Below are 18,791 nucleotides of genomic sequence, written 5' to 3'. Positions count from 1 at the left end.
TATGGGACATTAGGGAAAGAGCAGTGGAGACCTTGAATATTTTCATGAATGTTTTTGTTCAGAGTTGACACAATAAAAGCTGCTGCTCAGCCCTGGCACCTTAAACCAAGAGCCGCAGCAAGACCTTCACAATTGCCCAGGTTTGGTTTTGCTCTCAAATGCCAGTGGAGGGTTCCCCAACTGAAAATTAGAAAGAAAAATATAATATTTTTTTAATTTCTATGTTCAACCCACTTCCAGAACCAGATGGAGTGGGTTGGATTTTAAAGTAGTAAAGATATTCAAATTTAATAAGAAGGGAAAAAATTCTACAAACCGTTTTTGGTAGTTTATCATATTTTTTTTTCCACCTGGACTAATTGTCTGAATCTCATTAACAGCTTTATCATATTGTAAAGCATTTTGGGACTGCTATTTAAAATCAAATTCTGCTCTTCTCTGCAGCATTGTAGATATCCAAGAGTAACCCTTCTATAAGCCATGCTATACAAAATGGTATTGGTCCCCCTCAGGCAAAAATCTAATTGACTTGTATAGTGCATGTATTTTCCAAGGTAACCAACTGAGCATCAGTCACCATATGAATGAAAAGTAATTACTTCTGCTGGGAAACTGAAGCCATGACACAGCTTCCACAATACCTTCACCACAAGCCTGCATGCATCAGTGCTAGAGAAACCCCATAGCTGATAAAATGCCCATAAGGAAATGGATGTGAAATCAATTTAGATTGAAAAAAAGCACCCTACAATACTGTGCCTTATCACTATTCTGGTGGGAAAAAAAATAATTAGATTCCACACAATAAGAAAACCAATAGGGACAGAAACAGAAGGTTTGGGACACATGGGTTTATGTGGATCGTATGACCTCAATATTGATCACATGTTATTTGCATGTGCTTGAAAAACACAATCACACACATGTGAATCACATGTGAATAAATGAGATTGGATCCTAAAGTCATGAGAGCTGCTTGAAACTCCATGTGTGAAATCAGTAGGCACAAGCCTTAAAGCCATGTAAACTTTGAATATGAGTGGAAGAAATCAGTGATCAGTCTCAACTGTTAAATGAAAGGGTCACATCTCTGTTCCCTGCTCAGCGTCTACACCACGTCTGCAATAGCGCTGTAATGTGAAACAGCAGTAAGAGAAACCAGCCTTCCCATCACCAGAGCCCCTCTCCCACCTACAGAAAGACTAAGGAATTACATTGCTCACTCATTGTAATGAATGCAGCCAGACAAACATACCCACCTGGTTTTTGCTTCTTGGGCTCTTTTGCACCTACCGCAAACAAGACATGAGCAGGTTCTCCCTGTTCCCTGTGGTGCCTTCAGTGCCAGGGCTGAGCACCCAGCACAGCTTCCCCCGTCCTGCCCACGGTGGGAACAAAACCCACCTGTGCTTTGGGGGCATGAGCTGGACAACACACCTCTCTTCTGACATCCAAGGTTCAAAGCAAAGCTTGAGAGGTTGGAGGACATTTCATATCTTTCCACCTACAGGCATGACAAAGCCTTCCCAATTCTCTCTGTTGTCGAGCTTAGCTTAGTTTGCAGTTAGACAACTTTCAGAAGGATTAATGAAGAGGGGTGAGGGGCTCCCTGGATGTAACTTTTGTATCTAAGGTTTCTAGACAGAGCCAAATAAAACCTCTGGTGCTTACCAGGCTTACGTTCATTGGCCCCAGATTACGTTCCATGCCTGTAGCTAACTTCCGTGCATCCTATTTTTAATGTTTACCTCTCTCTTGTCCACCTAGCTTTTTATCCAGAGAAATCCCTGTAAAGAAACAGTAGATACATCAGTGAATCTGAACTAAAACTCCAGAGGCAAACGTTCCTACTTTGCTGAATATTTGAATGTGTTATGCCATCCCAGGAGGTGCTGGGCAGCTGTACTCCAGAGTTGTTGATCCAGGGCCCCCACAGCCCCAGCTGCATTGCCAGACAGTGGGAAATCCCAGGCAGGGTCCTACACCACGAGCAATGTCCCTGCTGCTTTTCTCCACCCCGTAAACCCTCGCAGCCACCTCTTCCTACAGGTTCAAGGTTTCTCCATGCATATGCACCTGCAGCACTTCACATAGCTAGAAACCATCCACCAGTTCCTGGTCCTGTCTCCCAGCCTTGCTGCTCTCCCCCTCTACATACCACAGCAGAAGTAAGCCCAGAAGAGATTAAGACACACTATAACTAGGTGGTTCCCTAGAAGAACCCTATTTTACCAACATGCATCGGATGGACAACTTTTTTTTGCAGGCTATGGAATGTGCTGTAGGCTTGAAGCCTGAGTTGTTGGAGGATAATGACAAAAGTAGACACTAAATGTCAGGGCAGTTGGGTGTGATTCTCTGCTTCCCAAGAGCTTTTGCAATGCAATGGTGGAAAGGAAGTTTTTGGTCGAGACCAGGATGGCAAGGTGCAACCTGCTTGCTAGGGCAGCCAGATCACTTCATATAATTAAAGGACTTTCATCAAAGCCACAGGGATCTCCCAATCCTCTTCTCCAGTTGCAAGAATTCTGCTTATGTTTAAAAAAAAAAAAGAAAAAATAGGGAACAAATCCTGTTACTCCTTTGCCCTGCCTTTGCAGAGAATTGGCTGGTTCTCCAATCAAAGATGTCTTTTCATGCTGGGCAGCTTTGTGCCCAGAGCCAGCCATCTGTGTGCTCTTACCCATCCCCTGGCAGATCCACAGCAGTGCCCAGTCAATGATCAGTGCTATGTCCTCCATCATTCAGCTTCAGGCCTTATCCCAATAAAGTCAACCCAGCATTTGGTGTAAAAGCTCAACTGTTGGAGCTGCTACCTGCTCTAAGGACAGGTCATCTTCTACGGAGACTGCAACAACTTGAGATGCCATCAACCTGTGGTGCCAAAGGGCTCTGGTCATGGAGGGTAAAAGAACTGGCCCTTTGGGGAAACCATGCATATTTGGCCTTAATGCTTTTCAGCCAAGGAGGATATATAATGACAAAGAGGATGACGGACACAGTGCCACATTTGAGAGGAACAGACGGGAAGGTGCCTGGTTGCTGCAGCAACAAGGCTGGGCTTTCAGAAAGATGGGTTTTTCTTTCTCTTTTCACTTGCCAATCTTCCCCCCACGTCAGCACTCTGCCGCTGCGGGAGACAAGCGGTGACATTTACACTCCCACTAACAAGCTGGTTCAGTGATGGGCAACTCCACGGGAGAGCATCTGGTGTCACCGAGACCAAGCAGAGAGGAATCCTTTCAAGCAGTTAGCATTATTTGGGACTTATTAGCATTATTAGGGCAGAAGCACATACAGAAACAGCAGGCAGAGCCTCGATGGGGCATGCAGAGTTCCCTTCACATGCTTCTGCAGCCGATGGGAGCAATGAGATGCCACTCCTGCCCAGAGAATGTCTCAGTGTGTCATGCTGGGAGTGGGAGGGAAACAAAAAGAAAAAGGAGAGGATGAGCAAAAAGTCAAGCGGCACCACAGGAGCAACTCCCCTTAGCCTGGCTCATGATAACAGGCTGGGTCACCAGCTGTGCCCCATGGTCCCATGTTCCTTGTGTTCTGCTGAAGCTGCTGGTGACTTTGGCCTATTGGGAGAAACCTTGTTATGGTGGCAGGGATGAAACTCTGGTTGCTCTCTGCCTCCGGGCAGGTTCGCCCGCCACTGTGACTCACTATGCTTTCCTTCACCTTCCGGGTGAAACAACATTCAGTTCACCCAAATTATCCCAATAATAATAGTAGTAGTAGTAGTAATAATAATAATAGCAATAATAATAATGCTATGGGAAAGTAAATGCAAGAAAAATAAAACAGCTCTGAAATTAATTGTATGGAATAGTGGTGCAGGAAACTGCTTTGGGTCATCTCCTCTCTCTTACCGATGCTGCTGGCATCAGGAGGGAAGTAGAAATTAAGACCCAGCAGCCTTTCCTGGCTACCAGGCTGCTCTGCCATTGCAGCCAGCTGAGAAGGTGCCCTGTTGGACCATGACCCTCAAACTGCAGATGGAAATACAAGAATATCATGGCAAATAAAACTTGAAATTTATGTATTCCCATGCCTGGCAGAGCCAAGGAAGGCGGGTTTCCTAAGGATCTGTGGTTGCAAGTCAAAGACCCATGTGGTGTCTCTGGTGCCTAGTATGGATTGTGCTGATATGTTTAAGTGAGAGCATTAATAGGTTTTCTCTTCTGTAAAGCATCATTCTGTTTCACAAAGCTTGGAGGTTCCTGGTATCTTGGAGATCTCCACTCAAATCAAGGTGAAACTATGGGCTGAAAGTTATTAGTAAGACAGACAAATAGGCTGTTCCACCTCCTTCTCTGTCCCATCCTTCTCTCTGAGTGCAGAGCATGTGCTAATCAGACACTTTTAATTAAGGAGCCAGGCTAAAATATTAGGATGTCAAGGAGGGCAGCCCATCTCTAGTGTCTTTGTCCCTCCTTGAAGCTGGTGCAGACCCTTCAGACTGACTTTGAAGAGGCAAAGTACCGGATATGTTGTAATCCAGTTTTCTCAGAGTAGCTGCTCAGCTTTTCTAAATCTTCACTAAAAAATTCCCTACGTTTTTTCAGCTGGTGCTTAAAAGTATACCCAGTAATCTGCAGAGAAGAGATGTCTGATCAAACATACAGTCAAGCCTGGGGGGAAAAATGCATGAAGGCAGATTATAAAAGACCAGATAAGTAATCCTTCCAATATGGAAACTGCAGAAATCAAGAAGAAATTTGCAGTAATCTCTCATTACAGAGAGCACACGGGAAACATTGATAAGGTTACAAACTGACCATGTGAAAGTTATACAAGAGAGAAACCAAACCTGGACACCAGTGGTGACCATCACATCTGCAGCAGTGTAAAACATGTGGTGACAGCAGCGATCTCTTGACAGTGACATCAGTCAGCAAAGCATGGAAAATGCAATCACTTGTGGAGCTTCTGGCGACCAAAACTCTGCAGGGCCGACTCCTAACGAAACCTGAGCATCTTTCAGCAGAAGGTTCAGGATAGAAAGTTGCTCCCTGTGGCAGTGGAGCCCGTGGCGAGAGCTCCAGCGGAGGATCTTTGCAGCTCAAATGGGCCATGGGCCCAGGTGAAAGAGCAGTAGGAAAAAAATAATGTGTTACAGGAGCTTTTCTTAATTTTGAAAACTGAAGTGATTTCATGCATTATGAGTTAATTTTATTTGCCATCAAACCCTAATACCGCCAAAGACAGAATCCTTTTGTAAAATGCACTGGTCTGAAAGACAGTGCCAGTGTCAGGCAGACTGCTCTTGAATCAAAACCTTCCGTGCTCACCTTGGTAATCAGCTTTGCACCCTTTTGCTCCAGTAGAGTTTTCTGCTTCCTGAATCCTTGCCCTTCCTGAAAACTGTGGGTTGCTTATTGAAAAACCTGCCAAGCAAAGCAAGCGAATCAATTGTCCTACAAGGGCAAGGAACAAGCTGTGCCACCCACCGGTCCACATGTCCATGGAGTAGGAGGGAGCACCAAGAACTGCACAGAGGCTTCATTCCCAAATGCAGACACTTCTACAGGCATAAATATTATTCTCTAACTGTGTGGCTCAAATGATCCATATGCAATTTTCCTCCCACATCCAGGGAGCAGGGCTGTCAATGCTGGTCAGACCTTGGTTGCTCCAACAGATTTGCACTGACCTGTTGGACCTGCCCTGGGGAATCTGTACCGGCAAATAGGCATCAAGCCAACATTGCAGAGTAGCAGCAAGCACGGAGCACGCAACCTCTGTCTGGTTGCACTGTAGGGAGAGCCTGTCCTAAAATCAGGAGCCTGGTACACAGAGCTGAGCCAAGCTTCTGGGTCTTGCTGCTGCCCAGATTATCCCAACACCCCAACTCCACCTGCTGGGCATGGAGAAGAAGGTTTTGAGAGCTGCACTGAGTGACAATGGGGTTAGATGTGGGGACTCATTTCCCTAGCAGTGAAATGAGTCTTTCTGAGACTCGTCTCTTCCCCAGAGAGCCATGACGATTCATTTGGCAATTGTAAAATCAGAATGTCGCTGCTGACTGTGAGTTGCGGTCTGTTAATAGCCCTATTTATTGCCAACTAAATAATTAGCTTAGACATGCATCAAGGGGTATTGATTGCATATGAAATAACTGCCTTATTACACAGAAATCAAATGAGTTTCTGAGGATAGCTCAGGTGTCACTTCAACCTCAGTATTGAAGAGGAAAAGAAAAAAAAAAAGGGAAAAAAAACCCAGCCATTTCGATGTGTTGCTCAGCAACAGAATTTGCGGGGGAAACAATCTAGGAATGAAGGAATGAGCATTTCCAAGAGAACAGGTTATTTCAGGCAAGACATCAGGGACAAGCAAATGTCACTGAGGCAAACAACTTTTTTTTCTTCTCCTTTAATCAATAATTTACAGTAGGCATTTTGGGTAAAATAAGCATTTAAGTTAGCTGATTGAAAAACGGAGATCCCAAACCTTTACAAAGAATCACATTGCCGAAGAAATGTTTATTTGTTTGTGTGAGGGAAACATTAGATTTACTAGCCACTGAATTAAAAATTGAAAATGCTCTTAGTAATGTCACCTGTTCATTGAAAGAGGAAGATGATGTAATGCCAACATTGCTATATTGTGCAGCATCCCTCCCAGAACAATCTCATATTAATTTTGTTGTTCTCCCTCCCACATGCCCTTCCCTCCCTCCCTTCTCCTTTCTCTTCTAGGACAAGACGAGCGCGCTGAGTCTCAGCAATGTGGCCGGGGTTTTCTATATCCTCATCGGTGGGCTCGGACTAGCCATGCTGGTTGCCTTAATTGAGTTTTGTTACAAGTCCAGAAGTGAATCAAAGCGGATGAAGGTGGAAACCCATTTTCCGGCCTTTCACACCTTCTCTCTGATCCCACCCCGGCTCCCAAGCTGCCTTCAGAGACGGATGCAGCCCAGACCATGGGTGGAAAGCCAAGACATAGGGATAATGAAGTGACTGTGTCACTTAACTTGCTAGAAAGGAATAGGAGCATCAGAGAAAGCTAAAAGAGGGTCAAGTGGGGCATAGTGGGCAGCTGATGCAAGATCAGACGTGGCATAATGCTAGTTCAAAATCCAGATAATAGAGAAAAATTGTAGCACAAATAGTAATAAGAACACGTTGCCTTTCCTTAAAATTACCAAAGCAGACCATGGCAATGCATGTGCAGCATGGATGAAGTGTGCTTGGCTTGGTGTGATACAGCCATTATTGCAGTATGAAAAAATCCCCAAACCCAAGCAATTAATAGCAAGATAAAACTGGAATAGTGCAGTAATGAATCAGATCCTATTGTTCCCTTTGCTGGCACCCTGCTGGCACTATCTGCAGGTTGGCAACAGTGATATATGCTCAGAGCATTGTTGCCCTGGAACAGATGAGTGGGTCTCCATATTCAGAATTATGGTCCCCTTAGAGAGAAACTGGCCTCTAATGTCTCCTGTAATGTTTGGGGTCTTTTTTCTCCACCCTGTTATGGTCTTGCAGAAATGTACTTCCTGTGACACAGGAGATTTGTTTCAGCCCTAAATCCTTGTGTGGTTAAATTTCACAGTGTCATGTCAAGAGTGGATTAGATTTGAGAGCCTTGGGGATACACATGTAATGCAGCATGGGTGGAACAAGTACATCTTGACTCAGATGACTCGCAGAGGCAATCGCTTATACAGAAACCATTGTGTACAAGGTCGCAGCGGAGTCTGTGCTGTCAGAGTAACACATTCCTTATCTTCCTCATCTTGACCTCTCCCATGAGCATGGAAGTCAGTATGAGTACATGAAGTATGCAGTGAACTTCATAACATTTAGAGAGATTTTCACTTCCCTGAGCACTGAAACTTATCCAGAATCAACAGAAATATAAGTGATCATTTCTCTGGGTTTTATAGTACCATTTCACAACATGCTTAATGTTTTGTCAGCAATAATAACATTTCTAATTCACTGAAAATGTACAACAGCTCTTTTCCCATTGAGGTTCAGAAAATTCCACAGGCAATGAGAGGAACATTGAGCACAGGGGTAACATAATGTGAGCAACGAATGTCCCTCAATATAAAAAAATTCTAATTGCTGTCTATACTGTAAAGCTAGGTATGTCACAAATACACTGCGAAACAGAGTCAGAATGCTATAGCTCTGTGGGTTTAGTCTTAAGGAGATTCTGCACTGATATAGCTTTCCTGTGTTATTTGAAATGACCCTCTCATTCATGTCACTGTTAGTTTGCAGTGCTCCCAGCATTGTAAAACCAGCCACTATGGGAAGGTGTTGTTGCTCCCAATGTTAACATCTGGTCTAAGTTTGTCCCTTTCGCTGGCTCCCCCCTTCAGTGGCTGCCCAGTCCATAAGGATGATGGTCCCCTTAGAGATAGATTTAAATGCAAAGAAACAAAACTGACTTCATCTGTTAGTTTAATTGGTCTAAATTGATGGTTTCCTTAGATCTCTTAAAGCAAATGTTCTGGATGGTATCTGGAACAGGAAGATGAGATTTGCTTTCCTGAACTAGGTTTGCATTTCCTGGTTACCTCAGTCATCTCTGTAGACAAAAACATAGGCAAATGCTCAACTTTTCACATTGGAAAGTCAAACATATGCTTACAGTGAGTCAGAGTCCACCATACATAGCAGTACTGGAATAGTAATAGCATATCTATGGAGGAAGTGTGTATAGTACCTCTGCTCAGATCCAGGATGACTGTTCTTATGTTGTAGAGTTTGAATAGTTTTTCATATGAAATGTATGCTTTATACCCCAAAATACTGCTGAAACATTTGATTTTGAATGTAAAAGAGGTGTGAATTAACAGAGCAGGTACAGTAGGGACATGCAGAAAGTGAGAGTCTGAATGGAGACGGGGAGGGAGGGGACAGTGACAGAAAGACAACACTGCTTTATATTGTAATTTCTCCAACATTCCTAAGGACAGGGGGAGACCCCCCCGTCCTTCCTAAAAGGGTTTTTGTTTAATCCCACAGCAATCAATCAACGAAGCCATACGGACATCAACCCTTCCCAGGCCGGCTGCAGCAGGAGGCAGTGGAGAAAATGGACGTGTGGTCAGCCACGATTTCCCCAAATCCATGCAGACAATCCCGTGCATGAGCCACAGCACTGGCATGTCCCTGGGAGCTACGGGATTATAATTGGCCTTTTGACCCATTGCCTGGGTGAGAGCAAGGGCAGCCCTACTCTACCCCCTCCAGAGCCAAAACCAAACCCAACACAAACAAGACAAATGACCATGACAGAAGGGACAATCGGATGGATCTTCTTGAGGAAATCAAATCTATTTCCCTTTTTATTTGCAAACAGATCAACTGGCAGGAGAACAGAAACAGGTCTGTACTGCAATAAAGAGAGTGTAATGGGATTTAAGAGACTCACAAACCATCCCTGATCAAAGAACCACTGGAACACTAATGAGGACTATGCCATTTTGTTTTAACTTGGTTGTTAATAAGTCTTAGTGTGTGCAATATATATATTTTTTCTTACTAATTCCTGTGGTGTCAGGGTAACATCAACCCTTTCTCCCTTCCCTGCTCAGTCCTTCAATCTGGTTTAGTTTGGGATGCAAACCATAATGTCTGAGCTACTAACAGCAAAAAAGAAAATCCTATAAATGGCAAGTTGAACTCCTTGCAGGGCATCAGCATTGACCCATTTTGTCCTTCATGATTCTGCCTTCTGTTGTTATGTTGTGAACTCAGGCTGTGGAGTTACTGCGACAAGGCAGACATAGCTGAAAACGGCTCTCCCTGCAACAGGAAGAACTTGATGTGAGAAAGAACCTGAACAAAAACATGGGCCAAAGTGATGAGTGAATTTGGAAACCCCAGGTAACCTGAGGACAAAGTGATAATTTTTCTAGAGATGAGTGGTGGCTCAAGAGAAGAATCAAGTGCCCGGACTGGAGGGCGTCATGTGCAGCAAACTAGAAGAGATGGTTGGTCTAAGATCATAGTCAGCTGTAGTTTATGGAAGAGAGAAAGTAAATGCTGCGTTCCTCTTACATGCGACTCTCCTGCCTAGGTTATTGGCGGCTTATAAGCAATTGTGAACCATTTCTTCATTGCTTAGCGTCTGTGTGTGTTCTCTTTGTGGTGGTCACATATGGGAACCACCATAAGCTGGGAATAGACCATCTCAAGACATCCAGTTGTAGATGGCTGCCCATTAACCAGTAAAACATGCTAGAAGTCATGGGCTGCAATGGGAATATCCCTGCCTTTTTGCTCTGAAATCCCTTTATGGCTGGTTTTCTAATTAAGAGAGATGTTTTGTAGATAGTTGGCCAGAATGGCTTCCTGGAAGGAACTGCTGAAGCAAACCAAGGAGGAGACCCAACAAGACCTTCATTCAAGCGTCCATGACATCCAACAGCATCAGGGCTGGTCAAACTAAGCTTTCCTGTCAAGTCGTGGCCTGAGTACAAAGCCAAAAGTAGCAGATTCCCACTCATGTACCCCTAGGGAGGGGGAAGCATCCACAAGCCAGAAGAGCAGGTTGATGACCCCAAACTTGGTTTTGCAGAAACCTGCATTGTCAGGGAGGCAGCTGGGAGTCCAACCAGAGGCATGGAGATAGAAGAGGCAAGGATGGTTTTCCAGAACTTCACTAAAGGTTTGTTGTGTGAATCACTGGCATGAACAGACAAATGCTTCCCACCCTGGTGGGCCTGTGACACCTCCCCAGAAGTGAAGGATTCCCAGTAGAGCATTTGGAGAGATAAAAGCTCTGTGGGGCAGGGACCACAGTGAACCCACTGAGCCTTGTCCTATCTCACAGGTCCATCACTGATGGCAAATAAAGTTCAAAGCTTCTGACAAAACCCAGCAAATATCTGTTTCGGGGACTGAGCTGCTCTTAGAGTGTTCTCAGCTGCTTTTTCTCTTTTCTTTTTTCTTTTTTTTTTTTTTTTTAATCCACAGCATAGCTAGAGAGAAGCAGGAAAAGAAGGGAGGCAGGTGAAGTGATGCAGGCAAATGACTGGCACAGGTCTATGAGGAGGGCCTGTCTGAGCAGCTGTCCATAGGTACGGCTGGAAGCTGCCTGACTATCGGTATCTATTAGCATACGAACGTGCAGAGCAATACGTTTACCACCTTTAACACCAGCCTGGTCTGAAGTATCTATTCTGTTTACCCGTTTGTCATGCAACACTTGGGAGACCAGCAAGTCAAAGTCAAGGTCCTACGCTCAGGCACAGCATGTCTTGTGCCAATATGTTGTCCTCTCTCCACTACTGGAAACCCTTGTGATCTTCATCTCTCATCGCGAAACATGAACTCTGTTATCAGCCACTCCAAACACCTCTTTGGGTCCCTTTGTATTGGTTACCATTATTTTTAATCCTCTTTTTCTTAATTTTAACTTCAGTTTTGTGCAAGCGCTAGCACAGTGGAGGCATCTCACAAGTTAGCCTGTTTCCATGCCCTCAGATGCATCTCCTGACCCAGCTCTTACCATGTCCCGGACCTTGCTGAGTGCTGCGGTGGAAGCTGCTGATACAGGACCACATGGCAGCAGGTCATGGGGAGGCTGACCGGGCAGTTAGATGGTCTCGTGAGAAGCAGCACGTCTGTGCTAGGACTGGCCGCCTGTGATGTGAAGATGTGACCTGCAGTTTTCAAAGGCTTTTGATCAGTGGAGGGGTTTAAAAAAAAAAAAAAAATAGGACAGAAGCGTGGAAAATGTTAACTTGTAATATGTATTTTTACTACACTTTTCTTAAAAATAGAGTAATGGTAAAACTCTTAAAGACATTGACATTTTTTCTCAACAGGAGTCCATACTTAACAGTTTTGGCTTTCATTAAATTTTGCTCTTTGGTATCTGGATCTTTTATTTAACAGCTATATTTGTTTTAACTCTCTTTTGTTTTTTCTTTATTTTGGCAGTACTGCAAAGGATTTTACTTTGTCAAATGCAACAGTGTTTTTATTTTCACTTTCTATTTTTTCAAGCAACATTTTAATTGGTAATTATTATTTACACAAAAATGAAACTATCAACTGGAATTTTAACACCAAGGATCCATGATCCATTTTTCATACCTGTCCATGCCGTTTTGTGCCAGTGCTGGATGTGTGGAAATGAAAATGATGTTACCCCTCAGGCAATATTACCCAACCTGAATCAAACAAGCTTTCCTTGATTATTGCTGTGTCTGACTTATGAACAGCAGCCAAATAAACTACTTCAGGTTGAAATTAGGAATCTATCTAATATTTACCCAAGAGTCAGGAAAGTAAATATTAATTGGGCTCAATTTTTTGCTTTGTTTGGAGTTTTGTGGGGTTATTTTTTGAGGAAGACTATTAGAGGATATTAGCTTGTTTTTACAGAGAGGGAAGACATGGTCAGCTCAGAGAGAATTCAGAACCAGCACTGGTCCAAAAATCCTCACCAGGATCAGCTTTCCTAGGAGCTCCCATGCTGTTTCAGAGGCTTGGACATTTAAGATGTTTCTCAGTCAGTTTTCACAAAACTAACCTGGTAAATTCCTCATCCAAACGTCTGTTGAAGGGGAAAAGAGAGTAGGATTTAAAGGACCTTGGATATTTATGCAGATGCTGACAGTTGCTGGGGTTAACTATAATCATTAATGTTGTGCTCCTACGTAGCACATGGTGTCACAGATGTGGAAGAGTTTCCCTTCTCCGTATCGTCGTTCTCAATTATCGGCTGGGCACAGAAGTGCCTTAGACCAGGCATCCCAGCTCACTCCACAGGGACATGGTTATAGATTCAAGGCATCCAATATTCACAAGGGTTTCTTTTACCCACTGATAAGTTTTAAAGACAGGGTCAGCAAGAGGCAGAATTAACATGTTTTGAAAGGGGCTGTGAACCCTCAGGCTTCAAAGCACAAGACTCCCAATCAACAGGGCCTGAAGGAGAGGTTTCCCATGGACACGCCATGTTGGATCAGCCCATTTTGGTCTTCCACAATTGCTTAGCCATCCAGTACTGTACTGTGGGCTGGATCCTGTCACAAAACGCTCAGTGGCTCACTCTGTTCCCAGTGAGGTTGCGGAAATGCACAATAAATGTTCCTTTATATCTTGGCAATTCCCTCCTAGCAGCAAAAGCAAATATTCCTTGTAAGAAAGTCTCCAGCAAGAATCCAAAATTATCTTCAGCAGTTGCTGAAGCAAAAAAAAGCACCAAATCTTTAAGTGCAGAAAGTGAGGAACAGATGTATCACCCAGTCCATCCCTTTGCTATGGGATGATAACCCTGGCATCAAGACACAAAGTTGGGATGCTGCAAAAAGATTTGACTGGACTCATTTGTCCATGTGTCTAGCTGCCATCAAATGCAAAGAGAAATTCATCTAAGCTCAGTGAAGGCACAGAACAGGGGCATATTAATGTTTGCTGTAACCTCATGGGTACCACTAACCTGTTCAGCTCCAGCGAGTCAGTCACATATCTCCATCCAAAGTTTCAGGACACCTGGGAAAGTTTTCACTGTGAACACAGGCTCATGATCTGTTTTCAATGACATGATCAGTCATCCATGGCACTGGGTCCCCAGAAGAACATTTTTGTGCACGTTTCTAACATGTTGGTCTACCACAGAGGCACATGTCAGAGCTTAGATGACCCATCACAGTGGTATGTGGTATCCTTAAGACACTGCTGGTACTCTTCACTGACATGGCATGAGAAATAACAACACAGATTGGGGCTTAGTGGAGTTTACTCTGAATTACCACGTTGGAGGCTAGAGGAGATGGGTTCAGGCCCTTCCTACCAGCAAAGGTACTAGATTATCCCCAAATACATTTTGGAGACCTGCATGGCCTGTTCTCTGATGGCTTTTGTAGCTGCTGATGTCCCTTAAACTTAGATTCTCTAGTTGCCTTCATGCTACCTATGGGGACAAATCAATTTGTCAGCCACCAGTGCTGGGTTTGTGTCTTGGCAGCTTACTGCTCTTGCAGCTCTGCTACCCAGTTAGTTAACTATCAGGAATACAGTGATGTCACTGTGCCAGGCACAGCTGCCCACCAGCCCACAGAAGGGCAGAGCTTTTGGGGCAAAATCTACATGCAAACCCCAACTCAGAAGATGCCCGACAGTGCCAGACAAACCTGCTTGGGCTTCATGTTGCTTGAGCATCATTACAAATATGACACCCCTTCCCAGCTTCCTTCTTGCATGGAGCTGTTCCGTTCTTTTCCAGGCACTTGATCTTGATGGTCTGAGTGTGTAAGAGGGATGAATTTAGTGTGCAAGGGCCTGGAAAAGGGCCTCCTAGGCATGGAGGGGCAGCTCCAAAATGAGCTCTCCACCGACATCCTGACAGTTCCCACTGTGCAATTCTCCACTCAGCCCTGACCTGTAGCATCACCTCCCATTTCCCTTCTGTCCATCTCTCTCTCTCTCCATCTGTATGTCAGTCCCACTCTCAGCACTGCCAGCTACTTCTCTCCAAAGCCTGAAGTAGTCTCTGGGTGTGTACATCACGGTTGTCTTACTGCAGATAAGTCTGTATCATCATATAGCGTGAGAAAGCAAATGAATTCACCTTCCTTTGAGATGGAGGCAGAGATGTGAATCCAGCTCTGAACTGGACAGAAGTGATCCCATAACTCATCATGCTCTACTCAGGCAGCAAGGAGCCTTTCTGCAAATGGGGTGTTATACAAACCCACAATCTTGCGAAGTGCTCAGATGACCTGGCTGTTTCCAGAGCACTTAGATTAATCTCGCTGTTGCTGGTGCACACTTATCCTGAGGAGGCATCACTGTCTGGCTGCCAGGAGGTAGACCTGCCTCAAGGATGGAGAGGGGAAGGTGCTGGGCATCATCACCACCGAGCTGGTACCCAAGTGAACTCATCTGCTGAATATGTGCAAGAGGAGAGCTGTCTCTAGAGCAGGGAAATGCAATAATCCTCACCCCTAGAAGGGATATTGAGAAGTTTAACTAGCTTATGTTTGCACATCCCTTTCTCAAGCACTAAATACAATGCATACACTCACATATATGCATACACAGATATTAAGAGATGCCTTTGATGGCCCAAATTAGCTGTCAAGGTACCTTTTCGTTCCTAAGGATCAACAAGGTATAATGTAACAGCCACAAAGTATGTTCATTACTGGTTCTGTAGGGCTGGTTTAACATGCTCTCTGGATTTCTGTGGCAGTAATTCCTCCTCTGTTCAAGCTGGCATCAAAATTAATGGCATGTCGTGTTTTATAAGTTCCGATTTTTCAGATGAAAGGTACATGGTGTTGTTCACATCAGTATTACAGTGTAATAAATCAATGCTTTCCCTTTGGAAGGATTTCAGACGATTTCGCAAGTCGCTCTCAGGAACTCCAAAGAAAACCTGTCTGCCAGGCCATGAGCTGATTAAAAAAAATCCATAAAAACAGAAAAAGGAGGACAAAAAAATAGCCATTTCATTGCGGTATTGTTACCTGCTTTGTGTAGGACTCTGGATCCAGGGCAGGAATGCCAAAGTTTGACCAGGCCCCATCACACAAGGTGTTGCACAGCTATGGTGAGCACATTCCTTGCACTGAGGAGGTTATGGGCAAAGCCTTCAGAGGCTGGGAGGGGGAACACAGCCTGATTTTGCTTGACCAAATAAGAGCAGAGACAAAAGTAGAGTTCTGATTGCCAGACCCTAGAACGAACTGCTCCCAATTTTCAGAAAAGTAGCAGGAAGGGGGAAGAGGAGTGAAGACTGAGCATGCCAGGACAGAGCACCTAGCAACCGCCGAAAGGTGCCACAGTTATCGTCCCAGCTCCTTTGCTGTCTGCTGCCCAGAGTGCAGTTCACTTACTAACAACATCTTTACCAAGTAAAACTTAAATTTCCTGCTCCCAGGGGAATTGCACATAAGCAAGACAGGAAGAGGCTGAACTTGAAAGGGGAGCCGTTTTGTTGCCTCAGATTAGCTCAAACTGTGTGACAAGCTTTCCCCACTTCAAAACCAATGTTGCTAACCTTGAAATCTGCATTATTAATATTTCAACATGAGTCCCATCAGGAGCTGCTGAAAGAGCTCTCCTGGACTCATGACAGCTCATCCTGTTTGATTCTAATCATATATGAATGCATGAGTTAAGAAGACATCATTAAAAGTACATTAAGTTTAATTATGCTAGCAGCCGTAGACAGTGGGAGCATCAACTTAATGCAGAATGCATAATTAGATCAGACCTAATCCATTAGATTCATATTTGTTAAAGAAAATGCTCCTCATCTATAAGTGTCACTACAAAGTGATCCATAGGGTTTGGAGAAATGGCACTGTTTTCTGGGGGCTATCGCCATCCCGCCCCCTCTTCCCTCCTCCCTGTCCATCATCCCTGTGCACGCTGCTGAGCCCTCGCTCAGCTCATTGCACATCATGTTTAACAAAAGCACCCACAAAAAATGAGCAAGAAGATCCTCTGCTCTGGCAGCTGAGCCCTGGGGATGTACTGCAGCGGTTTAAGCCATTATGAACCTAGATCTCTTTAGCAAGGAGTCGGCACTACCAGAGCAGTCTATGGATGCTGGAGCGCATGGAGTCCCAGCTGGGCTGGTTGCATCTCAACCCGGTTAGACCAGAGCAACCATGCTCGGGATTGGAAACTGGTGGTCCCAGTGTGGTCAATGCCCTTTCACAGACTCCAGCAGCTGCTAGCTGCAGTGGTTTGGGACAACTTTCCAAACAAAACTAACCAAAAGACAAAAGTAAACCAAAATAACAAAAACAAAGGCATTTCAGTTCCTTCCAGGGCCAGTCCAGCTCTCTCCACTAACACCGAGGCACCAGGAGGGCAGTGTGAGGGACCCACAGCTGCAGCAGCATGGAAGGTGGCACGTCCCTTTTCCCAGCACCATAGCACTACAGACCACCCACTGCACTTCTCCACAAAGCCACCACCTTCAGGGGAAACCACCATCACTGGTGGGCTTGAACTTGAACCAAAGAGCTAAATCCCAAGATGAGCAGCCATGGGTTACCACTCCCATCTTCACCCCACAGCAGAGCCACAAGCATAAGTGGTACCAGCAACCCATCAGACCCCAATCAGCATCACCATGGTAGGGATTGACAAATCTGCTAATGCTCAAGCCCCCCTGGTAATCAGGTTGCTGTAGCTCAGTGCTCTGCAGCTGGGACACGGGATCCTGTGGCCACATGCTTGTCTCATGGAGTGACTGCAGCAGTATTTCCCAGCCCAGACCTCACCACGGTGGCCGCTGCCCTGGCAGGGCATTTCCCAGCTCCTGTGGCCAGTCCCAAAGGTGATGCACCTCACCAACACCCCCCAGACCACAGTGCTACCAGTCCACATGCTCACCGCCATCCTTGCTGTGGAGATGGGTGAATTTACTCTGAGCCTTTACCTGTCACAGGTTACTCACACCTGTAACCTCACAGACTAACTCAGTTCAGCTCGAGGGTGATATCAGCTGATGTCCCCACTAGCCTGGAGTCCACATAGGAAAGGGGAGGAGGTCGCAGCCACCATATGCCAAATGCATGGCAGCTGTGAACAAGTGCAGGAGCAACCGAGGCTCCAGAGAGAACCTGAGAGCCCTATGTTTGCTGGCAATCATGGGCAGGAGACACACTTAGCTCAGCTGAGCTCTCTAACACCTGCCTAAGTGCTGAATACTATTGCTATGAAAATATAATGGCCTCTTGCTGCCTCTCCTCCATGGAGCTGGGTAAGGATTGTGGCTGGGAAGCCACAGCACAGAGGCACAAGCCCACAGGCAGAGCAGACGGGCAGGATTAAAACCTTTCTGAAGGTACCATTGACAAGCAAGGGCCAGCTCCAAATGGAACACAACTACTGGTCAGACAATAACTGAGATTTCCAGAAAGTTTTCTGAATAAAGCATCTGATAACTTAGGTTTGGGGAGGCTTTTGTGTGTGTGTTTTGTTGTTTATTTTGTGTTTGGTTTTGTTGTTTGGTTTTTGTTTGGTTGTTTGTTGTTTTGTTTTGTTATAAGAGAGATAAAATCCCTACCAGTCAGCACATTTTATCCATATTTCATTTTCATGAAATACGAGGCACCTCCAGCCCCTATCTGCCCTCCTCATACAGGCAAGGGTGATGCAGGCAGATAAATATAGATACATATTTATATTTATATACATAAAGCATCTATCACAAAAAAAACCCGCAAGACTCTGCTGCCAGCCTACCTGGCTGGTGTTTAATACTGCTACTCCATCAGGGTTGGAGGGACACCTATTGTGAATGGCAACAGTTTGTGCTACGGAGTCCAGGAGGGGATGAAATGGGGCTCAGTGGCCCATAGGACCCTTCTGCCCCCCAGTTCAGCAATGCTGTGGGACACCAACACCATCCTGTCCTGATGGTCTTCCAAAAAGGTTAGAGGACCCCATGGCTGTTTACTTGCCACAGAGGTGGTTTCCATGTTCTCTGTTTTTCAGGGTTTTTAACTGACAATGGTCATCAGCATTTCTAATTTCAATCTAATAAACATAGGGAAAGACCGGTTAAAGGCTATTGTGATTTTCTTCCCCATTTCTGTGGTTAAGTCTGTTTGCCAGTAACCATCACAATCCAGAGTCCTGTTTGAGCTGAGGAGTAGGAAAAGATACTGCAAAGACTTGGGAAAAACTTTCATCCTCTAAGGAAGCAGTTGATTTATAGTGAATTGTACATACTCTTATCTGCTGATGTACTTTTTGGTTGGGTGATATTCGGGAGATACTTGGAAACAATCAAATGTCATAAGGCCTTTTAAAGAAAGCCTTGATCTTTTAAAAGGCAGC

At 44.9% G+C, this 18,791-nt stretch overlaps 1 protein-coding gene across 4 annotated transcripts in view; it reads left to right on the top strand.

Annotated features, from left to right (window-relative positions):
• The window catches only part of GRIA1 (glutamate ionotropic receptor AMPA type subunit 1), a gene marked incomplete at both ends in the record, with an annotated part of 120,991 nt that extends 111,830 nt beyond the window's left edge, over positions 1-9,161 (top strand). For all 4 annotated transcript variants that reach the window (XM_080353600.1, XM_080353599.1, XM_080353597.1 and 1 more), the window contains 2 exons: positions 6,708-6,842; positions 8,973-9,161. In XM_080353600.1, the coding sequence (XP_080209726.1) occupies positions 6,708-6,842; positions 8,973-9,161 (324 nt within the window). The remainder of the gene's footprint in view (positions 1-6,707; positions 6,843-8,972) is intronic.
• Positions 9,162-18,791: the final 9,630 nt, after the last annotated feature.

Source organism: Nesoenas mayeri (assembly GCF_963082525.1).
Source record: "Nesoenas mayeri genome assembly, chromosome: 14".
Classification (NCBI taxonomy): Eukaryota; Metazoa; Chordata; class Aves; order Columbiformes; family Columbidae; genus Nesoenas; species Nesoenas mayeri.
This window is presented reverse-complemented; position numbering and strand designations above follow the sequence as displayed.